The following is a 19,690-nucleotide window of genomic DNA, read 5'->3' on the forward strand; positions in this document are numbered from 1 at the left end:
TAAAACTACAGACAGCTCCCTGGCATGTTTCATTACAGTGCCAGGTTTTCCACAAGCGGAACACATGTAACATTATGTAACTTGAAAACTAGTCAAGGTATCCTAATGAAACTTCATATTTCTTTATTTAAGACACTTTCGAGTGTGGCTGCCAAATTTCGTTGCCCTAGGTCAAAAAAAAAAAAATAGTTTTGATCGCCACCTCCCCTCCCTTAAAGAATGAAGCAAAATAGCACTATAAGCCGCAGCTGCGATCTAAAGAGGAGCTTCCAAGTAAACACCTGCTCACAAGTCAAGGAACGGTTTATGATCTAAGGCGCTACATCTTGCAGCTCAAGAATATGCACTAGCCGGTCTCGTAGCCTTGGCTCTGCTGAGAGGAACTATTCAAATAGTATAGGCCTCTCTCTTTCACAGACGCGACCAACTTTGCATTTTGGATGCATTAACAAAACACTAGCCAACAACACATCTTGCTGCAAATGCCACACTTCGTCAGGACAAAAAATGCACCGCTTGCCACTATCAAAACACGCACGAAACTTACCTTTAAGCTTACCTCGAATGTAGACCGAACAAAAAAGCGAGGACAGCATTCACAAAATATAAACGGCATTTATTGAATATGTACATGCCGAGCTCATTCTAAGTTGCTTTCTTCTTATTGCTGTCATCTCCTCGTTGCGGCTGGCGCACGTAAGAAACATCGTTGGCAAAGTCCCATCGGCTTGAATGTTTGGCGATGCCTCTGCAGCTAGCACAATTTTTCATTTGAAAGCATGAGCATAGTGGCATCACCTATTTGGTGCCATTACGATAATGCCGTGCCGCACGCTGATAAGATACTGGTCAAACTGGCGATGTCACTCATGTACTTTTCAGTTAGCTGCTAGCGCAGCTGGTAGCAGCTGTGATACTGACTTTTTTAGATGACACTAGCTATGCACCATATTTATCAGTTTCAGTTAAAAAGAAAACTGGTGCGTTTCCTTAAATCCTCGAATCTAAGCTGACCCTAGAGTTTGGTGCATGATTATTTAAAAAAAAAACGCTATTAGCCTAGATTCAAATATAGTATTAATGGCTGTGCACCTATGCATGGCCTATGCTGTAGTAGCATCCGGATAATTACCTGTCCCTTTTGTTGTATTCCTGGGTATTGATGCTTAAGAGTTCTAGGAAGAGGGAAGCCACACAAACAAATGTAGGCAAAACACTACCCGTGTTTAGGCCTGCAGTGAATGTTGCAGTAACATCGTTTCACACTCTGCACAGATGTTGTTTGTGCAGTGGGAGCCCTCATGGCCTTGTATTGCAGGGACTTGTTCAGTAGCTCAGTGGCTATGATTTTGCTTTGCTGAGCTCAAACTTGCGGATTTAATCTCGGCTGCACCTGTACCATGCATTGGATTGTACGAAACCCCACATGGTCAGAATTAATATGGGGTCCCCCACTACCGTGTGCATCATAATCAATCACATTGGGGCTTTACCATGCAAAATGCTTGAAGCATTGGTAAACGAATTCTGCTCACTAATGGAAGCTTTGCAATGTGTGTATGGCTTCCTTGTTCCAGGGGTGTGTACAGGCAAAAGTAGTGCCCTATATTGTGCAGTTTAGTTTTACTTTGATGTACATTGAAACATGGCATGTGTTGCGATTTGGTTGCATTTATATTATGTTTCTGTTGTTTGGTTCTGTGATGAGCTTTTGAAAGCATGATGATCCTGACCTTTTTATTTATTTCTTTTTTTTTTCTCCTGTCCTTTTTTTTTCCCCTTTTGTTTTCTGTTTGGCCCAACCCACAAAAGGGCTTGCAGCAGCAGCCTTTGTATAGCTACGAAGACTTGCAAGTGCTACAGACTAGAATGCCACACCTGGTAGGTCTCACTCACTCTGTCTCCTTGGTTTGAGAGCACTGGCATATTTTCTTTTCCTTATTTACACAAGCTTCTCTGTCTACACAAGCTTCTGATTTCCTTGCTTTTTCACTTGGTTGCTGTGCCGTGCTGTTTTTCTTGCTGCCTCTTGTGCTTTATAGCGATTTCTCCTTGCACTCATGTTTTCTCCCATTGTTCTGCACTGTTCATTTCTCACTCTCTTCTAACAGCTACTCATTTTCACACTGCCTGTAAGGGACTTGTGTCTCCTTAAGTTTTGAGCGGCACCACAGCTTTTAGTCCTATAGCAAATTTAATATATAGAGCTATTTATTATTCACACTGGCACTTTGGGTTAGTTGGGTTTGTGGGCATTGAAGCATCTGGACACACTTCTAGACTTGAAAAGGCGTACAGCATGCATTACATATGCATTTGGTTGCTTGCCCTGGTCATGTGGTGGCATATAGAGGTGCGCTGCAGATAGGACAGCAGTGAAAGCATCACACTTGTACACTGCATCCTGGAATTCATAGGATTTCTTGAAAATCGAACATGGTGGGATGGAAAAAAAAAAACTAACTACTCCAAAGCATCCTGTGTGTTGGGAGATAGTTGTGTGCAACAAACACTTTTGTTCACTAATTGGGCATTTTAGCCAAGTTGTTGCTATACATGTTACTCACTTCAGATAGAATGGCGATGCTTAGTAAAGTATCATGGTTCTGTGAAGAAATATATAATTTTTTCGCAAGCACTCAGGACTGCATGTGGGTGTTTCCTGTGCGATTGTGCACAGGTTGCCTATACGCTGGCTCTGTGTTGTGGATTTGGGTTTTGTTTGGATATGCAAATTTACCCACCGTTTTTTTTTTTTTTTTTTTTTTTTTTTTTTCAGTAACTTCTGCAATGTAACCTTGTTTTTGTGCAGCTGTGTTATGTTTATGTAGTGCGAAAGTCTGTTTTTGCACTCCATCATGGGCATTTTACTTCGCCTGCAGCAGGCTTTAATTACTTGCCTGTTGCACTGTGATGTGTCCCCAGTGTTGCTAATGAAATTTCCGCTTCAGTTTCTCGTTACTTCCTTTGTACTGTGTTTGATGCACTGTACAGGTGTTCTTTAAAAAGTGCTCTCTTCAGCAAGATTTTTTTCAAGTGCATGTAAGTAACACCCGGGATGTTGTTACTGTTGTGTGTGCACATGTAATTCCATTGACATCGCTATTCTCTCTGAATTGAGTTTCTGAACTTGCAGCCTCAACTAAATTTTGTTAAAGAATGTATGCCCTGTTGCCTAAAGGTGCAGAGGGATTGACAGATTTGGACATTCTTTGTGAATATGCCTCAGGGTTGCCGTATAAAGTGCCAGTGTGATTATTCTTAATCATGATTTTAACATTACTGCAAACTTTCTTGCACATCTTTTCTTCTCTTGTTTGCTGAACCCTTCAGAACTTTATTTCCGTTGCCATAGTAAAGTCTCATAATTAAATGTATCAAGTGGCAATCCAATGGCACATACTATTTCCGAAATACTTTTGGCATAGTGGCATTGACCATTGTTAGGTCATTCATTTTGCACCGTGGAGCTCGTACTAATAAATTTGCTCTGTGCTTTATGAGAGTGTGTGGTGTAAAATGCATGGCCTGACACTGCACCAAAAGTAGGTCAGAAATAGATCCCATGTGGTTGTCATTTTGTTGCTTTATAAGCTCGCATTTGTTTGTACCCGTGTCACACGAAAATTATTGGAGTTGCCTACACCTAAGGTTCTCTCACCCAAGCAGTGTATCTCCACTCTTAGGCAATAGTTAAACCACACTTAGTGGCTGTGAGCAGGTGAGCTTGAGCATAACTTCAAACGATCGACTCTTGCTGCACTCAACATTGTGATCCCAAACATCTCCACTAACGTTTGTCATTGCCCACTCCCCCCTCCATTGTACCCAGCAGAAGGCGTGGGAGAGTTGAGACCGATAACACACCTGAAGCACTGACTTCATCAGTGGGAAGTGTACATATGAGGAAACTGTTGCTTTATGAATGTAAACAGAAAAATGAGGTTTATTGCAGCATACAGTTTACACAAGAAATGAATCAAAATAAAGATTTATCAGGGGTCAGTACGACTGCTTCATAAAACAAAAATACCCATGCACTTTTAGTGTGCGCTTTACCACCGAAAGAAAAAAATTTCACAAATTTGAGCATGCAACAGTAATATTTGTCATTTTCATCTAGCAAGTCTCATAATTTAGAGCTAGCAAAGTTGTAAACTAAAATATACAAAGCAGGTCCTGTGAAGCACTGAGGTTTTGAAAGTGTAGGCGGAGTTAATATCGGAGCAAGTATGACCGAAACTGTTCCGTACAGCATAGAAATATTCAACAGGTGGAGGCAGTACAATCAACGGCCAGTTTTTCAGGCATGCCCTATAATTCGCACTCCTTCCTCGTATAGCTTGTGGACAAGAACGTCAGAAATTCTGCATGCAGAAACCATTTGCTGTCCCATTTTCCAGACTTCTGCCGTGATTGCAGGTTGGAAACTGCACTAATGAGTCACCACTGCCGCCATTTTGGTTATTTCGCGGCCTCAAACCAGTGCTCTCACACGCTGGTCCACTGGCAGCTTTACCTACCACCGCAGCAATACTAACTAGACGCAACTGGTTCAGTGTTCACCACCAATTTTCCTGCTGTTCAGTGCCATGTTTTTCATTGAAACAATTCGTCACTGTCGGCAATGGTGCCAATTCCACATCTGTCGTCCTCGCTGATAGCTTCGAAGCGCGGAAAGCATGCCAAGGGTCAAGCATTCCATTATGGGGTTCCCAGTAGTAAGCCTCGCTGTAATACAGCAGGGTCGCGTTGGACACGGTGTGTATTTTTTTAAGGATAACATGTGCACCCGTCATTTTTTGTCACAGTACGAGCATCGATATACCTAATAAGTGTACTGGCAGGCCTTCAGAACTATTTCAGATGTTTAGGTGGCAATTTTAGCCCTTGGGGGCACTAAAAGGCATGCATTCATTTTTCTGGACGTTTTCTCTGCCCCTAAGGAGTCCGAAAGAATCGGGCATTGATTCTACATAGTGCACTCAGACGTTGAAGCCACAGGATATTTTCCCCCGTGATAGTGGAGTTAAGTGGAGAGTGGAATTTTGCACAATATAGCTACAGATTGCCTAGTGTAGTGCAATGCATGTTCACCCCATTTGTATCACTTGGCAAGTCTCTCATAAATTGCTAGCTGCTTCATATACAGTGACCTTCAGAGAGCACTGATCTTTTGACATTGGCGATTTCCCAGACAGCTCCAGTACAACCGTGTGACAGGGGTGTTGCATGTTGTTGGTTCATTGCAGAGGCTGTGCAGTGATAGTAGTAATACAGTGCAGAGGTTGGAGAGTGGTAATTTTTTTAGCAGCAAGTGCAGGGCACAATGAGGCTTCAACATGCTAATCTTTTCTCAGCTTTGGATGAGCTTAGCTCACTCTCGCGATTTTAAACATAGCTGTTTAGACAAGCTTTGCTGCTAAAATGGAAATATTTTGGCAAGCAATGTAGAGAATGCTCTTGCTGTTACGTGTATTGCAGTACTAGTATGGCCTATGTTTGGAGGCTCTTAGCTGTAAATTTCATCAATATGTAACGTTTCTGCTGCCTTGCTGTATTCCCTTCAATATCTGAAGTGGAAAGGTTTGGTGCTTTTCATGGGTACAGCATCTTTACAAACGAGTATTTTAGCAAGGAGAGTAGCCTTTTACTTTGCGACGAAGGCATAGGGGGTGTGCTTGCCATGGCCGCTCGCACTTATACTCTTTTAGGACGAAGATTCTCTGTGGGCTTTGCTAGAGGGCGTTGTGCCCTTCCCTTTTTTTCTTCCTCAACCTGGCCAACACAGGGCTACTATGACATGCAGTACCCTGTGCCTGCCACGAGCCTAGCCGGCCGAGACCTTACATTGAACAACATGGCTTACGCAGGTGAGTGTTGCCCCGTTGCTTATAAGTAAAAGCGGTGAAATGGCTGTGCTAAGCTATACAGTTTTGTTTGTTTGTTTGTTTGTTTGTTTGTTTGTTTGTTTGTTTGTTTGTTTGTTTGTTTGTTTTACAGCATTCAGATTGCCCTTTAGCAGACAGTGGGCATCCTTAAGCAGCACACTTAGCCCAGTTTGAGCCTTTGCCCTTTGTGCCCTATTTGTAACTGCAATGTCACCTCAAATATTTTTTACGCATTGTACTACAGTAAAAGCTCGTTAATTCGAAATCGCTTAATTCGAACCGCCGGTTAATTCGAACTGATGCCCGGGTCCCTGCAAAGCCCTATGTATATCAATGGGCCGGAACGCCCGATAATTCGAACGTACCGGTACTCACGTCGGTTAATTCGAACTAGGAGCCGGCAGCCGACATTGCTTCTCGTAAATAGAAGTGGCCTCGTAACGAGTACAATGCATTGAAATTTTTTTTTTTTTTTTTTAATATGCACAGCGACGAGAATAAATAAGCCAGCGCGCATTTTTGCACGCACGAGTCGAGCCGCCAATTTCCTTGCTGGAGCCTCCGGCGTTGTTGTTGTTGCGACTGAGGGAAGGATGAAAAGGAAAGTGCACGGGCCTGCCGATTGGCTCAGGCCGAGCCATCACCGCAGCCGCGTGCAGATAGAGGAGAGTTCAAAGATAAGAGGAAAGAAAGAAAAGAAAAGACGCGCGTCGCAACAACCGCGTACGCCGCAGCGGACGCTGGCAGAAAAAACAGATAAGCGGCCGAAGCCGCGCTCGCTCATCGCTCGCTGCACACCACTCTCCGGCGCATGCCGTAGCAGGTTTTCTCTGACGCGCGGGCGCCGCCGCCGCCGATGCTCCGGAGCAAGCCGTTTCAGGTTTTCGTTGCGCGCTACGGCGGCACGTGGGATCGTGGAACGCCGTCAAGGCAGACACTATCGCTAACTGTTTCCGCAAGTGTGGCTTCAGTGAAACCACAGAAGCCTGCTGCACAGCCGACTTTGATGTTCAAGTGGATCAAGATGATGGCTCCATCGTGCTGGACCCTGCCTACGCTGTTTTATCGGAGGGTGTGGACTTCGAGAGCTTTGTCGACGTAGACAACGGCGTGGAGACAACGGGGCCTTTAACTGACGCCGAGATTATCGAGGCTGCGTCCAGTCAGCAGCACGACTCACGCGCGGCGAGCACGCCTGACAGCGACAACGAGTCCGACAAAGAGGACGATCCGTTGCCTCCTCCGAGCGCATGTGAAGCAGCATCGGGACTCGATCTGGCTGCGCGCTATTTCTCCACCGATGAGAATTCGGATGCTGCGCTGGAGATGTTGGGCAAGTTGCAGACAATGCTTCTCGAGTCGCGGCGAAGAAAGCGCAAACAAATGCAAATCACCGATTATTTTTCATGTTGATATGCTTCGATCATTATTCTTTTGTTAATAAACATGTTTTTGAAGCATAAATAGTGTCATATTTCATCATTAAGCCTGACGCTCACGTGGGTACATTTATCATTAGTTCCAGGCGCATAAATTGATTGGATATCTTTATTTCCTTTGGTGTTTGGACTCGCATGATTTTAATACCCGCAATCGCCGACCTCAAAGAGTAGTAGTGCGTATTCCTCGATGACGATCCCAGATATGGCTATTTTGGCTTCGGCCCTAGCAGCCAAATGCAATGGCCTCTTTTTTTTTTTTTCCCGCCCGCTCGTTAATTCAAACTCCGCTTAATTCGAACAATTTTTCAGTCCCCCACGAGTTCGAATTAACGAGCTTTTACTGTATTTCGTTGCTAAAGGGCAATGGAAAGGTAATGAAATCGTAGAGCTGGATGAAAGCCTTCAGGCAGAAAGACACTTGGTTCAGACAGTCTCCTTGCTTCTCTTCATTGCACAATGTCTCATGTCGTGTTCCCTCACGACAACTTGGCAAGCATGAGAAATGACTGTAGTCAGCTATGACTACAGTCATTCTATTGCAGTCATTCTGCTTCACTAAGTTGGGGCATCGCGAGCAGACGAGCATGTGCAGATTGTTCACTGACACTTGTGTCAGCAAGGTATTACATTGTTGTATGCCATGAAAACAGATGAAAAAAACTTCAGTAAGTTAGTGTTAGCGTGAGAGTGCTACTGAAAGTGAGCTGCAAAGCAAGAGTGTCATGAGTGTCATGTAGTCCCTTGGCTCCTGTGTGTGGGAGAAGGCAGGGCAGCAATGTCTCTTGCAGGTGCTATTCAAGACAAAGGGGTAGTATGTGGCAGTGAAGTTTGCCTCCTGGCAGCATGCCTTTGTAGCGTTAAAGTTCTTCCAGTCTTCTGTGAGAATGAATGTTATAGGGGGAGCAAATCCCCTAGTCAAGCCTTTGCATGGGCTTTTTGGGTGCCCCCCCTAGACATCTGTGTGATGCTCAGTAAATTTGTTTTGAAGAAAAAGGTAGTAAATAAAAAATATTTCAGTAGAACACTCAAACGTCACTTGCAACTTCCAGCATACAACCAAAATTTCCTACAGGGAGTAGTCGAGCAACACAGTAATTGAGGTCACAGCGCTGAATTAACAAGGACAAGAAAGATAACTAGCAGACATCCTGGCGTCTTTCTTCTCTCGTGTCGAGTCAATTCAGCGTTAACACCCCAATTACTGCTTCGAACCAACTAAAAATCGGTACCCTTGGTAAGCAACACAACTCTCGATTGCAAACTGCATCATCAGCGAAAAGTAAGATCGCTTTTTGTGGTTACCATGTTTTGAAAGCTTCTGTTGGGCACCATTGCAGCTTATTTGTAGATATGTTCTTGGCAATGCCTTTCAGAAGTAAAGACTGAATTTGCTCCTGAATTTCAGTAATGTGTTCTATGCGATACATGACCACATTCTGTGGGGCATCAAGCAAAGAGATGAAAGAGGAATAACAGACTTTCCAATAATCGGGTGAAACTTGCACCCGTGAGGGACCAGTGTTTCCAGTAATTCTTGCATTTGGGCAGCAAGCATAGTGAAGGCAACATGTGCCTTGTAAGGTGACATGGCAGTTACAATATTAGTGTGCGTACTTGCAGCCTCTCCAATGATGATAACTTTAAAATGACTTTCGTTCTCCTGAGTGAAGTGTAGCTGAATGAAACACTTGAAAACTGAGGTGGGGCTGCAAATTTCGCACTTGTACCTTCACAAGTACATTTCTAATAGATGGGGATTGCATGGCAAAAAAGAAACTGGCACGAATAATTTTTTCCAGGGTATGTTTCGGACATTAAAGGAAGCATTGTTGCAAAAGTCCAATCACTTGCTTGTTAATGAAACACGAATGTCATGGTGTATTTCTGATGCCTGCATTACTAAAAAAAGAAAGCATGGTCTTTGAGGCTGGCCGTGGTTACATGTTAGGCTCGTTGGTATGTCATACTAAAGGCTCACTTACACTAGGCCAACCCAACACTGGCAAGAGAATGACAGGACCGTGCAGGTAATTGGCCAATTAGTCAGCAGACTGCGTCGCTGAGAGAGACCGTGTCGCATTAAGCTGACAACACCGCCAGCACGAATGACGACAGCGAATCGTGGCAATGTGACGCCATTTTGTGACGCCAACACTGACAAAACCAATCTGCGGTCTGTTTTTCAGCCAGTCTTCATGAAATCGTCCGCAGTAGCTGCACTTCTATATATACTTAATCGTGTTCAAAATTAATGGAAACATACTTCTGAAGTTGAAATGCACAATTGTCAGCCCTTGCCAGCAGTCTGCAGCAGAGCCAGTGCCGATCTTGTTCATCGGAGAACCAAACTACGAGGGGGTTTGTGAGCATATGCCGATAATTGCGGGCCTTAATGACCCGATCTCACTAGGCCGATACAATTTTAATTTTGGTCTCTTGAGTTCAGTGTTGTTCACTTCTGTACATAGCAACATGAAATGGATCGCTCTCGACTTCGTACAATCCGGACACAAGCGACCGACATGGCACTGAAAGCAAGAACCTGTTACCAAAATGGGCTGTGAAAGCCGTTTGCGAAGCACGGTCGCTCGTATCAGCTTGTCTCTGGGAGATGCTACGCTGATTGCCAGTGCAAAGCTTTGTTTGCAGCATTTTGTCAGTATTCCAGGTCAGCGCTGCATAGTTTCTACTGTTTTCCACAAGAACATTGGCTTCCACTGTATTTGAAAACAAACCACGAACTGCAGCAAGTATAAACATAAACAAATGAGCCTTGTGGCACCTTCTATCGAGCAAAAAACAAGCAAGCATTCATAATTACCTCTGAGATGTGACAGTGCTTGTAATCTAAGAGGCTATGTCCAGCTTATATAGCTGCCTTTTTTAGGTCTAATGGGCTCGGAAACTGAGAATGTATCTCTGAAATAGCACAAAGTTGTCACTAATAGTTTGTTGTCGAAGCATCATTACTCAGATTGATAGCAAATACTTGTTGGGGCCGATAGATCTGAAGCGGCCGGCTTTCACCTAGAAGGCAGCGCCATCTTCAGTCATGTATGGTCGTGCCGTTGCGTTGTGAAAAGAAAATCGCCCAGCTCTCTGCCGATGCTTCGCCAACACGGCTGTCAACGATCTACCTGCACACTGTTGTCATTGGTGCAGTGTGGCATGGACACCAACACGGTGGAAAACGCTGTCGCCATCTGTCGGCGGACCAAAATCAGTGTTGTATCAGCCTAGTGTGATCGAGCCTGAAGGCCTAAGGCATAGCGCACCCAGCACAGGATAAATGATACACCGAACACACAGTGTTAGTGCCTTGTGTGTGTGTTCTGTGCTGCTCTTTTGTCTTATGCAGAGTGCTTGATCTAAAAAGGGTCTTTACTTTGAGATGGGTTTTCTCTGAGGGGAGCCAGTAGTCCGTGTGTGCGATGTGAACACTCCCTGTTTCACAACTACCAATTCGAGACGCACTGTTCCCTTTTGGCTCTGCCTTGCAGAGAGTAACAAGTTTGGCCGTGGTGAGAACAGCGACAGTAGTCCCGGCACGGTAGCTGGGGTGGGACCCCAAGGGGCTGCAGCGGGTGCTGCAGCTGCTGCCCAGGGTGGGGCCCAAGGGGGACAGCAGGGCGCACCCCCCACGGCAGGACAGCAGGCAGCAGCCAGCCAGCAATTCCTGAACACACTGCCCCCTGGATATGGCTACTACTTCCCATCCAACCTCATGCCCGGATCCATCCACCACTACGGACCACCGCCCATGTTCCCTGTGAGTGGTGGTCTGTTCTTCACAGGCCTGTTCACGCTTGTATGTTGCCGTCTGCATGCACACTAAATTCATTATGAAGCGTTGAGATGCCTTTGTTTGGGGGGGAAAGGGGGCACACAACTCAACCAAGCCAGGGCCAGTTACCTCAGATTGAACATTGTTCAGGGCAATGCTCCATGTTTTGCTCATATGCCAAGTATAGCGCATACAGTTTGGGGCAGTAAAAGCATATTCTGGGTGTGGAGTGGTTCCAAGGACCCTGTATTCCTGTGAAAAACTGTGACCATTTTTTTTCATGCTTTCATTCACACTGCAATCTTTCGTGTTTGTTCACTAAGATAGGCCTTTCCTTCCAGTTTATTTGTTTGCCTTTGATCTCTGGGGCGGAAGGGGGGGGGGGGGGGGGGCTCAGTTCTCATATTTACGCAATTTCACTTTTAAACCATAACTTCTGCAGTTGTGATTGTGGTGGCCCTGGGTGGTTTGTTTATGTGTAACATGTGGGAAGACCCTTTAGACAAATTTGATGCTAAAGGAGTGATTTATGGCAATTATTGATCTGTGTGAGCAGATTGTGATTGGAAGTAGCTTCTCTTTCAGTTCCACGCCGTGCGTTCTGATGCCACGCAAGTGTTTAACTTTAGCACGTCTACCCCGCCTAGCGTTTCTGGGTGGCGTGCTTTTCATTTCTTCCGCCTGCACTTAGGGCCCTTTGCTTCCCCTCTTCACCATTAACATGAAGTAAAATGTAAACACTAGATGAAAATGCGCTGTTTATGTGTAGATTATAGTGACAATGTAAAAATTGCTCTTGCTCATTTTGTGAAAGTGCAGTGTGGTACAATACGTCTTGCCTAGCAGGTAACACTGTGGAAGCTACGTAGGTACTGTGTGATTGTGTCATACTGAGTCACGGTGGCTCATTTTATGCTGAAGTAGTTTAGACCTGCAGCTACTCACTACAATATAACTTCGTCTGGTATGGCTGTAATGGGTGAATTTCACGCTATGCCAAATTGCGCAATGTTTTCACCTGTCCTTCATTCTGAATATGTGGCAAACTATTGTCACAAATGCACACTACCTGTTGTAGAAGCAAACGGTAGCATGCCTGTAGTGTTGTTAAAATCTGTAGCCACTTCATGCAATCTGTGTGCAGCAACCATAATGTGTTAAGTCACCAATACTTCTGATAGCATGCTTCTGCTATGGGATCGACTTTTGCTTGCAAGTGCCATCAGTGTGAGAGATCTCTCTAGCATTCACAGTATTGCCTGCTATGTATGAAATAAAGCACAGCGACTTAATGCCACATTAACGCTGTAGATGCTAGTTTTCTAATTAGTCATCCCTATAAAATGCCTGTTGGGGTGGAAGGAATGTTTATTTTACTATGGAGCATTGATAATGCGAGCTGCTGTGTCTGTAATGCACAGCAAAAGCTTGTCAATTCTGATTTCTTCTGGGGTGAGAAGAGCTCTTTTCTGAATACCTGATTGTCAGATAATCGAATAGACCAAGAAAATTATTGCTGCATTGCAACAGTGCTTGCTGTTTGCAGTACAACATCTATGCAGAAAGTGCAATTTCCATCACCTTCCACAGACAGTGAGGTATTAAATTATGTGTACATTGCATGGTCCAAAGGTTAAATTTCACATTTTTTAGTTATTTAATTTAACAAGCTGTGGCTGCATTGTAATTTGTGTGGACATAACTTTTCGTCACGTTTTTCACTTTGTACGAGGCTTGCTCACGGCTACCCTTGTATGGCCACAAAACATGCCCAGTTTATTAAGCTTCTATTTTGTGCGCGTGAGGTTTCTGTGCATCAAGGGCAAGCTTGGGGGACAGTACATTGTGGCATTCGCACTTGACACCAAAATCTCAGCTTCAGTGCATTTGATTTCCAATGCCTCGCCTGTGCAGTTCTTATTTTAGTGGTCGTGTAGTACCCGCGCCACAAAGGCAAATCAAATGGCATTCGCCTTAATGCCATTCGGCACTGAAGGCATTAGCGAAGAATTCATTCTACTGAGAAATGCGTACTCTCGACACTATAGCTTGCTTAGTGCAGTTTACTTAAATTATTTGAAGCGACATCCTGTTCAGCTTGAAACAAAATTTTCAGGTGTTTAAGCCATGCAGCACATATAAACAAGCACATCAAGTTTTATATAATGCAAAAAAAAAAAAGAACATGAAGAGATGGTGCTGCAAGCAGAGTAGTGTTAAATGTCTGCAACAAGCACACAACAAGGACTATGTAATCACCGTCGTGCTTATCCGGTTGCAACATTATAGAAGGCAATGACATACTAAAGCTAGCGGCACCATGGTATGCTTATTTCTACATATCACTAGCCCAGAAGAAAGTTAAACTTGTAAATGCATGTTTATCTTTATATTATTACCCTAACGTTGCTCACTGCAGAAGGCGCTATTGTCGACATCATCAGGTCGGATGTCATTAAATTTGAACGTGTGGCACAGGTATGACTCAATTGTTGGGGGGCCACTTGTAACAAAGGTGGGTTCCTCTGTGCTGTGCCCGGCATTAAAGCTCTAATGCACATTCAGAGATCACTAGATTTGCAAGCGAAAGGGTAACATAGCTGTAGAAGCGTACAGATTAGTTTGACTTTCAAGTAGACGGGGCAGTTCTGACCCCGGGGTGTGTTGTGTGGCAGGTGCCTCCAGCGACCAACGCCCACGGCCCCACCACAAGCGCGCAGTTTCAGAAAGCCAGTGCGTATGCATCCCACTCGTTCACCTCCGGTACGTCTGCCCATTGTCAGCCGATTCTTCTGTTTTATTTCTCTTGTTTTTTCTTGAACGTTACCAGTGCCCACCATTGTGCCCCCCTTCCCCCTCCCCCTCACATGCTTGTCAACATTGTTATCCTTCATTCCCACATCTGTGACTGGCAGGGCAAGTCTCTGTGTGGCATGCAGCCAAGCAGCACCTAGCTGGTCTGGGTTAATAAATTTTGTGCGTGGCCATTCAGGCTTGCAAGGCAATGAAAGTTCCCAGGTTTTTGCCTGTGGGAGTCACTTTGATAAGGGCAGGTCTGTGCAGGCACCAGTGTGCAAAGACTACCACGTATGCGAAGAGCCCTGGGGATGTTAAAATCATAGCCGCTTTGTAGTGGTGCCCTTATCCAAGCAGCAGCTGCAGGGTATAAAAATCGACGCCTTGCAAGGCAGTGCACAGCAGGAGTACTCCGTGAGAATTAGTTACAAGTTGTCTTTTTTTTCCACCGGTAGTTTGTGTGCAGCCAGCTTTTGGGTGTCATAAAGCACAGTGGACTGTTTGATGGCCTTCCTTCTGCAAGCTCAGGGTTCTAAGCTTCTGGTTGGAATGGTGCAGTCTCCCTCTCCTCTGAGCGACATGAGAGGCAGTTGAGGACAAGGGTGGTTCATGAGGCTCTGAAATGAGCACAGGGTGCCTGTTGAGACTTGCAGGCAGTAGGTGCGTCATTTGTCGTCCCTCCTTTTTCTCTTCTAGGCGGGTATGACAGCCTGACTCAGACACCAGACTACGCCAAAAACACCTATGGTGCAGGTTCTCAGGGACAGGCTAAGGGCATCTCGGGTTCATGTGAGTAGAGCAGTGTGTGTCAAGGTGGTGCGGACCCTCCGCCCGCTGCGACATTTTTGCAATTTCTCTCGAGATGCACCCATTCTCTACAATGTACTGCTGGTGTTGTGCACCACCTTTGTTGTGCTTCTGCTTGCAACCTAAGTAAGGTGTTGTGTGTGCCTTTCTTGGTTTTTTTGAGAGAGAGAGATGATGATTATATCAGATGTGACCCCATTATTAATGTATTTTTTGCTCCCCTGCTTCTTTTTGTGGGCAGTGCCTTGTGTGCTGAGCCAATGGTGAGAAAGAGTTAAAGAGAGTGGTTCGGGGGGAGAGGGACGCAGAGGAAGAAGCTAGGGCACAGTACAACAGGTGTAGCTGCAATTTGGGGCTGCTGCGACCACCGCCACTATGTAGTGCCCCTTTATTTTAATTTCACTGGTATAAGTTGGGGAAGGTTGTCCCAGGGTGACTTCTTGGGAGAGGCGCGTGGCGGTGTCGGGTGGTGTCAAAACGAAGAACAAGACCTGTGTCTCTCTTGCAGTGGGTTCGGCCGATGCTTCCAGGTCAGGGCACACTAGAACCCACCCCCATTTAGCAAAGGTACTGACCCATGGTTTCTCCTCTGTGTTCCTCCTGCTCTTCTCTCTCTCTCTCTCTCGGCTCTCTTCTTCCATTCCTCACCTCTTCTCTTGGAGCTGCTGCTGCTTTTTGCTCTTTTCCATGGCTTGCCGAGGCTCCCAATTATTTGGTGGGTGTTGCTCCAGAGCACTTTCCTCTGCTTGCTACTGCCCCAGGGGCACTTTCTTCCTCTCCATAACTTTTGTGTGAATGGCACCCTCTGGGAGTCTGCATTCTTTGCCTGTTGCTTTCTCTCCTCAAAATTCACTCCCCCTCCTTGTGGCCTTTACGTGCATATCTTTGCCGGGTGGCTGGGGTTAGCCACTCATGGCTGTCATTGCACTCCTCTGGAGTTTCATGGTCAGAACCCTTCTTCTATCTTTTTCATGGCACAAATTGTTTCTCTGCCTTTTCCACATTCTTGCTGATTTTCCCCATTTTTTGTTTGCCGCAGTGAGTTTGCTTATTTCTTCTTTGCCTAGATAGACTTCAGTGAAACCTGGAAAATCTACATGCGTGCTAGAATCCCATTGATACGTTTCTGGTGTTGCATTTTTCCTAGCTGCTGCATCATGTGGGCACACACACCTGGCCTTACGGCTTTTACATATTCACAGCCCATGAAGAACGTATCAACGCGGTTCTATTCTGGTAACAGTGTTTTGAAAGTGGCAACAGTAGTAGTAATGTCTTCCTACTGCACCCTCCATCTGTCAAGCCCAGCATTCTAGCTGTGAAAACTTATCCCATGCAAGTCAAATGCTTTTTTTTTTTCCCCACTTATATCAGAATCTGAAAGGCTTGTGTGGTAGTAATGGTAGTTTGACATTGTGTATGCTTGTCTAAGAAACACATGTAAACGACTCCATACATGGGAATTTCTACTAGTGTTGTGCACTTGGTTTCTGTTTGGAACACCCATGCACACCAAGTTACTGCTAGTAGCCATAACATGATTAGATTAACTATTTTGATGTTGAAACTAGGGCTGCATGCATGTAGCTTTTGCTATAGACAAGACATACCAGCAATCAGTCATGGTGTGACCTGGATTTTTTTTTTTTTTTTTGGAACTGTGTTTTTGTATGCATGTTTTCATTGCTTCATGCTCGCCTGGTGTTTAAAAAGTTGATGTGACAATCTTTCTTTTTCCTCCCATCCTTGACGCTCTGTGCAGTCTTTTGAGAAGCCAGGTTTTCTGACTGGTTCCCAGTCTTCGGCAGCGGCGGTGGCATCCTCAACAGCAGTAGCAGGCCACCAGCAGCAGTCCGGAGGCTCATCGTACCCACAATTTGTGGGACCTCGTGGCTCGCCTCCGTCGTTGGCAAAGCAGCAGCAGCAGCAACCGGGTGGCCACATCCGACAGGGATACCCTTACTGGGGCAACTGAACAGCCTGTGTGTTACGCTTGGATGTCCTTCCCAATATTAGTTACTCCCTCCTCGCCCAAGCAGAGTTTGCATCTATGCCTCTTCACCCACTCTCCTTTGTTTGAAGAAAAAAATGCACCTCTCAAACTCTCTCCCCCACCCCGCCCTTCTGTCGATGTCGAGAGGGATGGAGCAGAAAAGGTTGTCTGTCCAAACGCGCTCACAAGACAGTCCTCCCCCGCCTTTTCTGCTGCCCCCTTCTCTGTGGCCCATCTTTTGCTCCTGTTGTATGCCTAGCTGGGCTTGCAGGGCTCTGCTGCCAACGAGACTGTGCGACTGGACATTAGGTCTCCAAATGGTTGGCTGCTCGTGGGACGGTTTTTCGGGTGTAGAAACGTGTGGTGTTCCGTTCCTCTGCGTACTGTTGTGGCCCTGCTGCAGTGATAGTGATGCTGCTCGCTGCCTCTTTTTTTTTCTTCCTGTGCTTAAGACCAACTTTTTTTTTCTTTCTTGCATTTTTTCCTTCTTTTCTTTGCCCTGCCACATCTTTACCTGCGCAGTTGCTCTTCTATCTCTCCTTGTAGCATGCACTTGCTGTATTATAGCCCCTACAGGCTTTTTTTCCCCCTTCAAATTTGTCTTCTAGTTTGTCATGAACTTCTGCAAGAGCTAAAGACTCAAGGCAATGTGTACTGGCAACGGCAGGCTCTGGTGTTCTTGCCACTAGTAGAAGCATGACCATTTCTTTTCAGACCTGTCTTGCTGGTTGGGGTCCTCTCGCAAGGCAGCGAGAGTGTGAGGTCATTTCGGGGAAATGTGCTTTTTTTTTTTTTTTTTTTTTTCCTACAAATATTTGCTTTTCAACACACATGCTGCTGCATTGATGGGTTATGCCTGCAAAGTGTTCCAATTGCATATTTTTTCTTTGACTTTATATTTCGAACAAGACCTAATGCATTGCTCCTTGGCTCATTGGGCTTGTTTTTTGTTGCTTATAGTTCAATCTTTCTTCCTTTTTTAACAATCGGATACCTGCCGGCCAGTTGTAGAGCATCCTTCAAAAACATTTTTCACCATGTGCAACAGTGCTCTGTAAACACACCCTTGATGTGAAGCATTAGTGGTGACATTTGATAGCAAAAATAGAAACTTGGCAAAGGTGTAGGATCAACAATGTTTTTTGCATTTGTTTGTTGGCAGATTGAGAGTGTTATGATAAAAAGCTTGGCCAGCGCTTTTCTTTTTTTTTTCTACAAGTTTCTTTAAAGCTATCTGGAGCAGGGGGGGGGGGGGGGTATTTTTGTGGCTCCTTGAGTGGTTCCATCTCTTGCATGTTTGCTTGGGCAGTGCCATTGTCTGTGGCATCCACACCATGCCTAATGGCAGTGCTGCACCGGTCTTAAGGCTGCCATTTCACAAATGTGCCACTTGGATTTTTCAACGTGATGAGCACCAGCAAAGACTCGGTACAGCACATTAAAAAATAAAAAAAATTATAAACAGTACAAAGTGTACTTGAGACTTTGCCAAGTCCAAATAGCACATTTTGAGATGACATTACACAGATTGATGTCGCTTTGCTGCCTTTTGTTAGTCTAAAGGCTCTAGATTGAAACAGCACCAGCAAGGAATGGAACTATGGAGGGAGCTGTCTATTTGGGTTGTCGTTATCTGAATAGCCTGAGCTGAACTTATCCCATTGCGTGTGCTTGATTCTCGTTTCTCTTTTGCCTCTCTTCATTTTGTTAGTGCGCGTGCGCTTGAGTGGTTCTTTTGTACATATTTGCCAGGAAGTGACATCGTGAGGCACTTTGCTGCATTCATATTCTGCGCCATATTTTTTTACAGAAGCTTTTTTTTTTTTCTTGCATTCTGGTGTGCGTGTCTGTGTGCTTGTGTGTGTGCATGCTGCTTTCATTGCTCTCCTCTATTTCTTTTTCATATTTTTTTTTAACTTGCAGTTAACAAGCTTACGATTGCCAGGCACTAGCAGGCAGGCTGTGGCGTTGTGAATGGGGGAAAGCATTGCCTCCACGTTTTAATTTTCTGACGTGATAGTGCGCTGCCGTAAAGGGGAAAAGAATGTCCACAGAGTGCAGTTGTGTTTACAAATTTGCTCTTCTTTCTGCAAATTTTTTTCTTTGTAGTCTTATAAGTAGCACTTGGGTGTGTGGTGTGGAGATAGGGGAATTGCAGCAGCCTACGGTAGTATTTTTTCTACTGAGCCATCTTGCACGCTGTGAGAATGTTGTTCTCCCCTCCTGTAATATTTTTGTGCCCTCCATTTTCGTTTGTGAAGTTGACACACATAAAATATATATATATATATATATATAATGTATATGTATACATATTCGTAGGGCAAGTGAAACAGAGCAAACGAAGTCCCCTTGTAAAGTTGTTTTACCCCACACGGAAGCAAGAAATGTGTGGCACTGCTGCATGAAATCAGGATGAGAAGAGAGAAAAAAAATAAATGTTTGTAAATATATGAATATAAATTTTTTTGTTTGTTTTCTTTCTCACTGTGTTATCAGCCTGACGTTTCCTCGCAGTGCAGAATGCTCATGGTCTGATATAAGCATGCAAATGGGAAGTGCTGGTAGTTTGTTTGTGTGGTGAGAAGGTGTGATATATATATATATATAGTTTGTGACGAGAGGCTCCAGAAAAAATAAAATACTTGTCATTAATTTTGAGTTAAGTGGTCTCTGCTGTGTTGCTGCTTTTTAAACCCACTTAGGGAACATTAATATCCAGAAGATGGGAAATGTTCAGTAGCCTGGCAAGAGCACACGTATCTGTGATTGGCAGTCGGCTTCTGGAATCTGCAAGAGTATCTAGGTGGATTACTTTCAAGGGATCCCGATTATGAAGGGGAAATTGACAGAATAAATGTGGGTTGGAGCATAGTTTCTCACTACATTACCTAGAGGGAAATCTGGCGCTGCTGCGCTGTGGTATGCATGGGAAAGCCGGTATATTGTGGATTCGGATTGGCATCGTTCTCGTAGA

The 19,690-nt window shown here is 44.8% G+C and overlaps 1 protein-coding gene across 9 annotated transcripts in view; it reads left to right on the top strand.

Annotated features, from left to right (window-relative positions):
- LOC126545400 (uncharacterized) overlaps positions 1-19,374 on the top strand; it is a 101,558-nt gene extending 82,184 nt beyond the window's left edge. For 4 of the 9 annotated variants that reach the window (XM_050193254.3, XM_050193248.3, XM_050193263.3 and 1 more), the window contains exons 17-23: positions 1,813-1,881; positions 5,792-5,873; positions 10,834-11,102; positions 13,793-13,880; positions 14,610-14,702; positions 15,229-15,287; positions 16,483-19,374. In XM_050193254.3, coding sequence (XP_050049211.1) covers positions 1,813-1,881; positions 5,792-5,873; positions 10,834-11,102; positions 13,793-13,880; positions 14,610-14,702; positions 15,229-15,287; positions 16,483-16,695 — 873 coding nt within the window. In that variant the 3' untranslated portion in view covers positions 16,696-19,374. Of the gene's footprint in view, positions 1-1,812; positions 1,882-5,791; positions 5,874-10,833; positions 11,103-13,792; positions 13,881-14,609; positions 14,703-15,228; positions 15,288-16,482 lie in introns of those variants that run through there. The other 5 variants (XM_050193329.3, XM_050193344.3, XR_008608762.2 and 2 more) reach the window with 5 other exon arrangements.
- Positions 19,375-19,690: the final 316 nt, after the last annotated feature.

This window comes from Dermacentor andersoni, chromosome 3, assembly GCF_023375885.2.
Source record: "Dermacentor andersoni chromosome 3, qqDerAnde1_hic_scaffold, whole genome shotgun sequence".
Taxonomy (NCBI): domain Eukaryota; kingdom Metazoa; phylum Arthropoda; class Arachnida; order Ixodida; family Ixodidae; genus Dermacentor; species Dermacentor andersoni.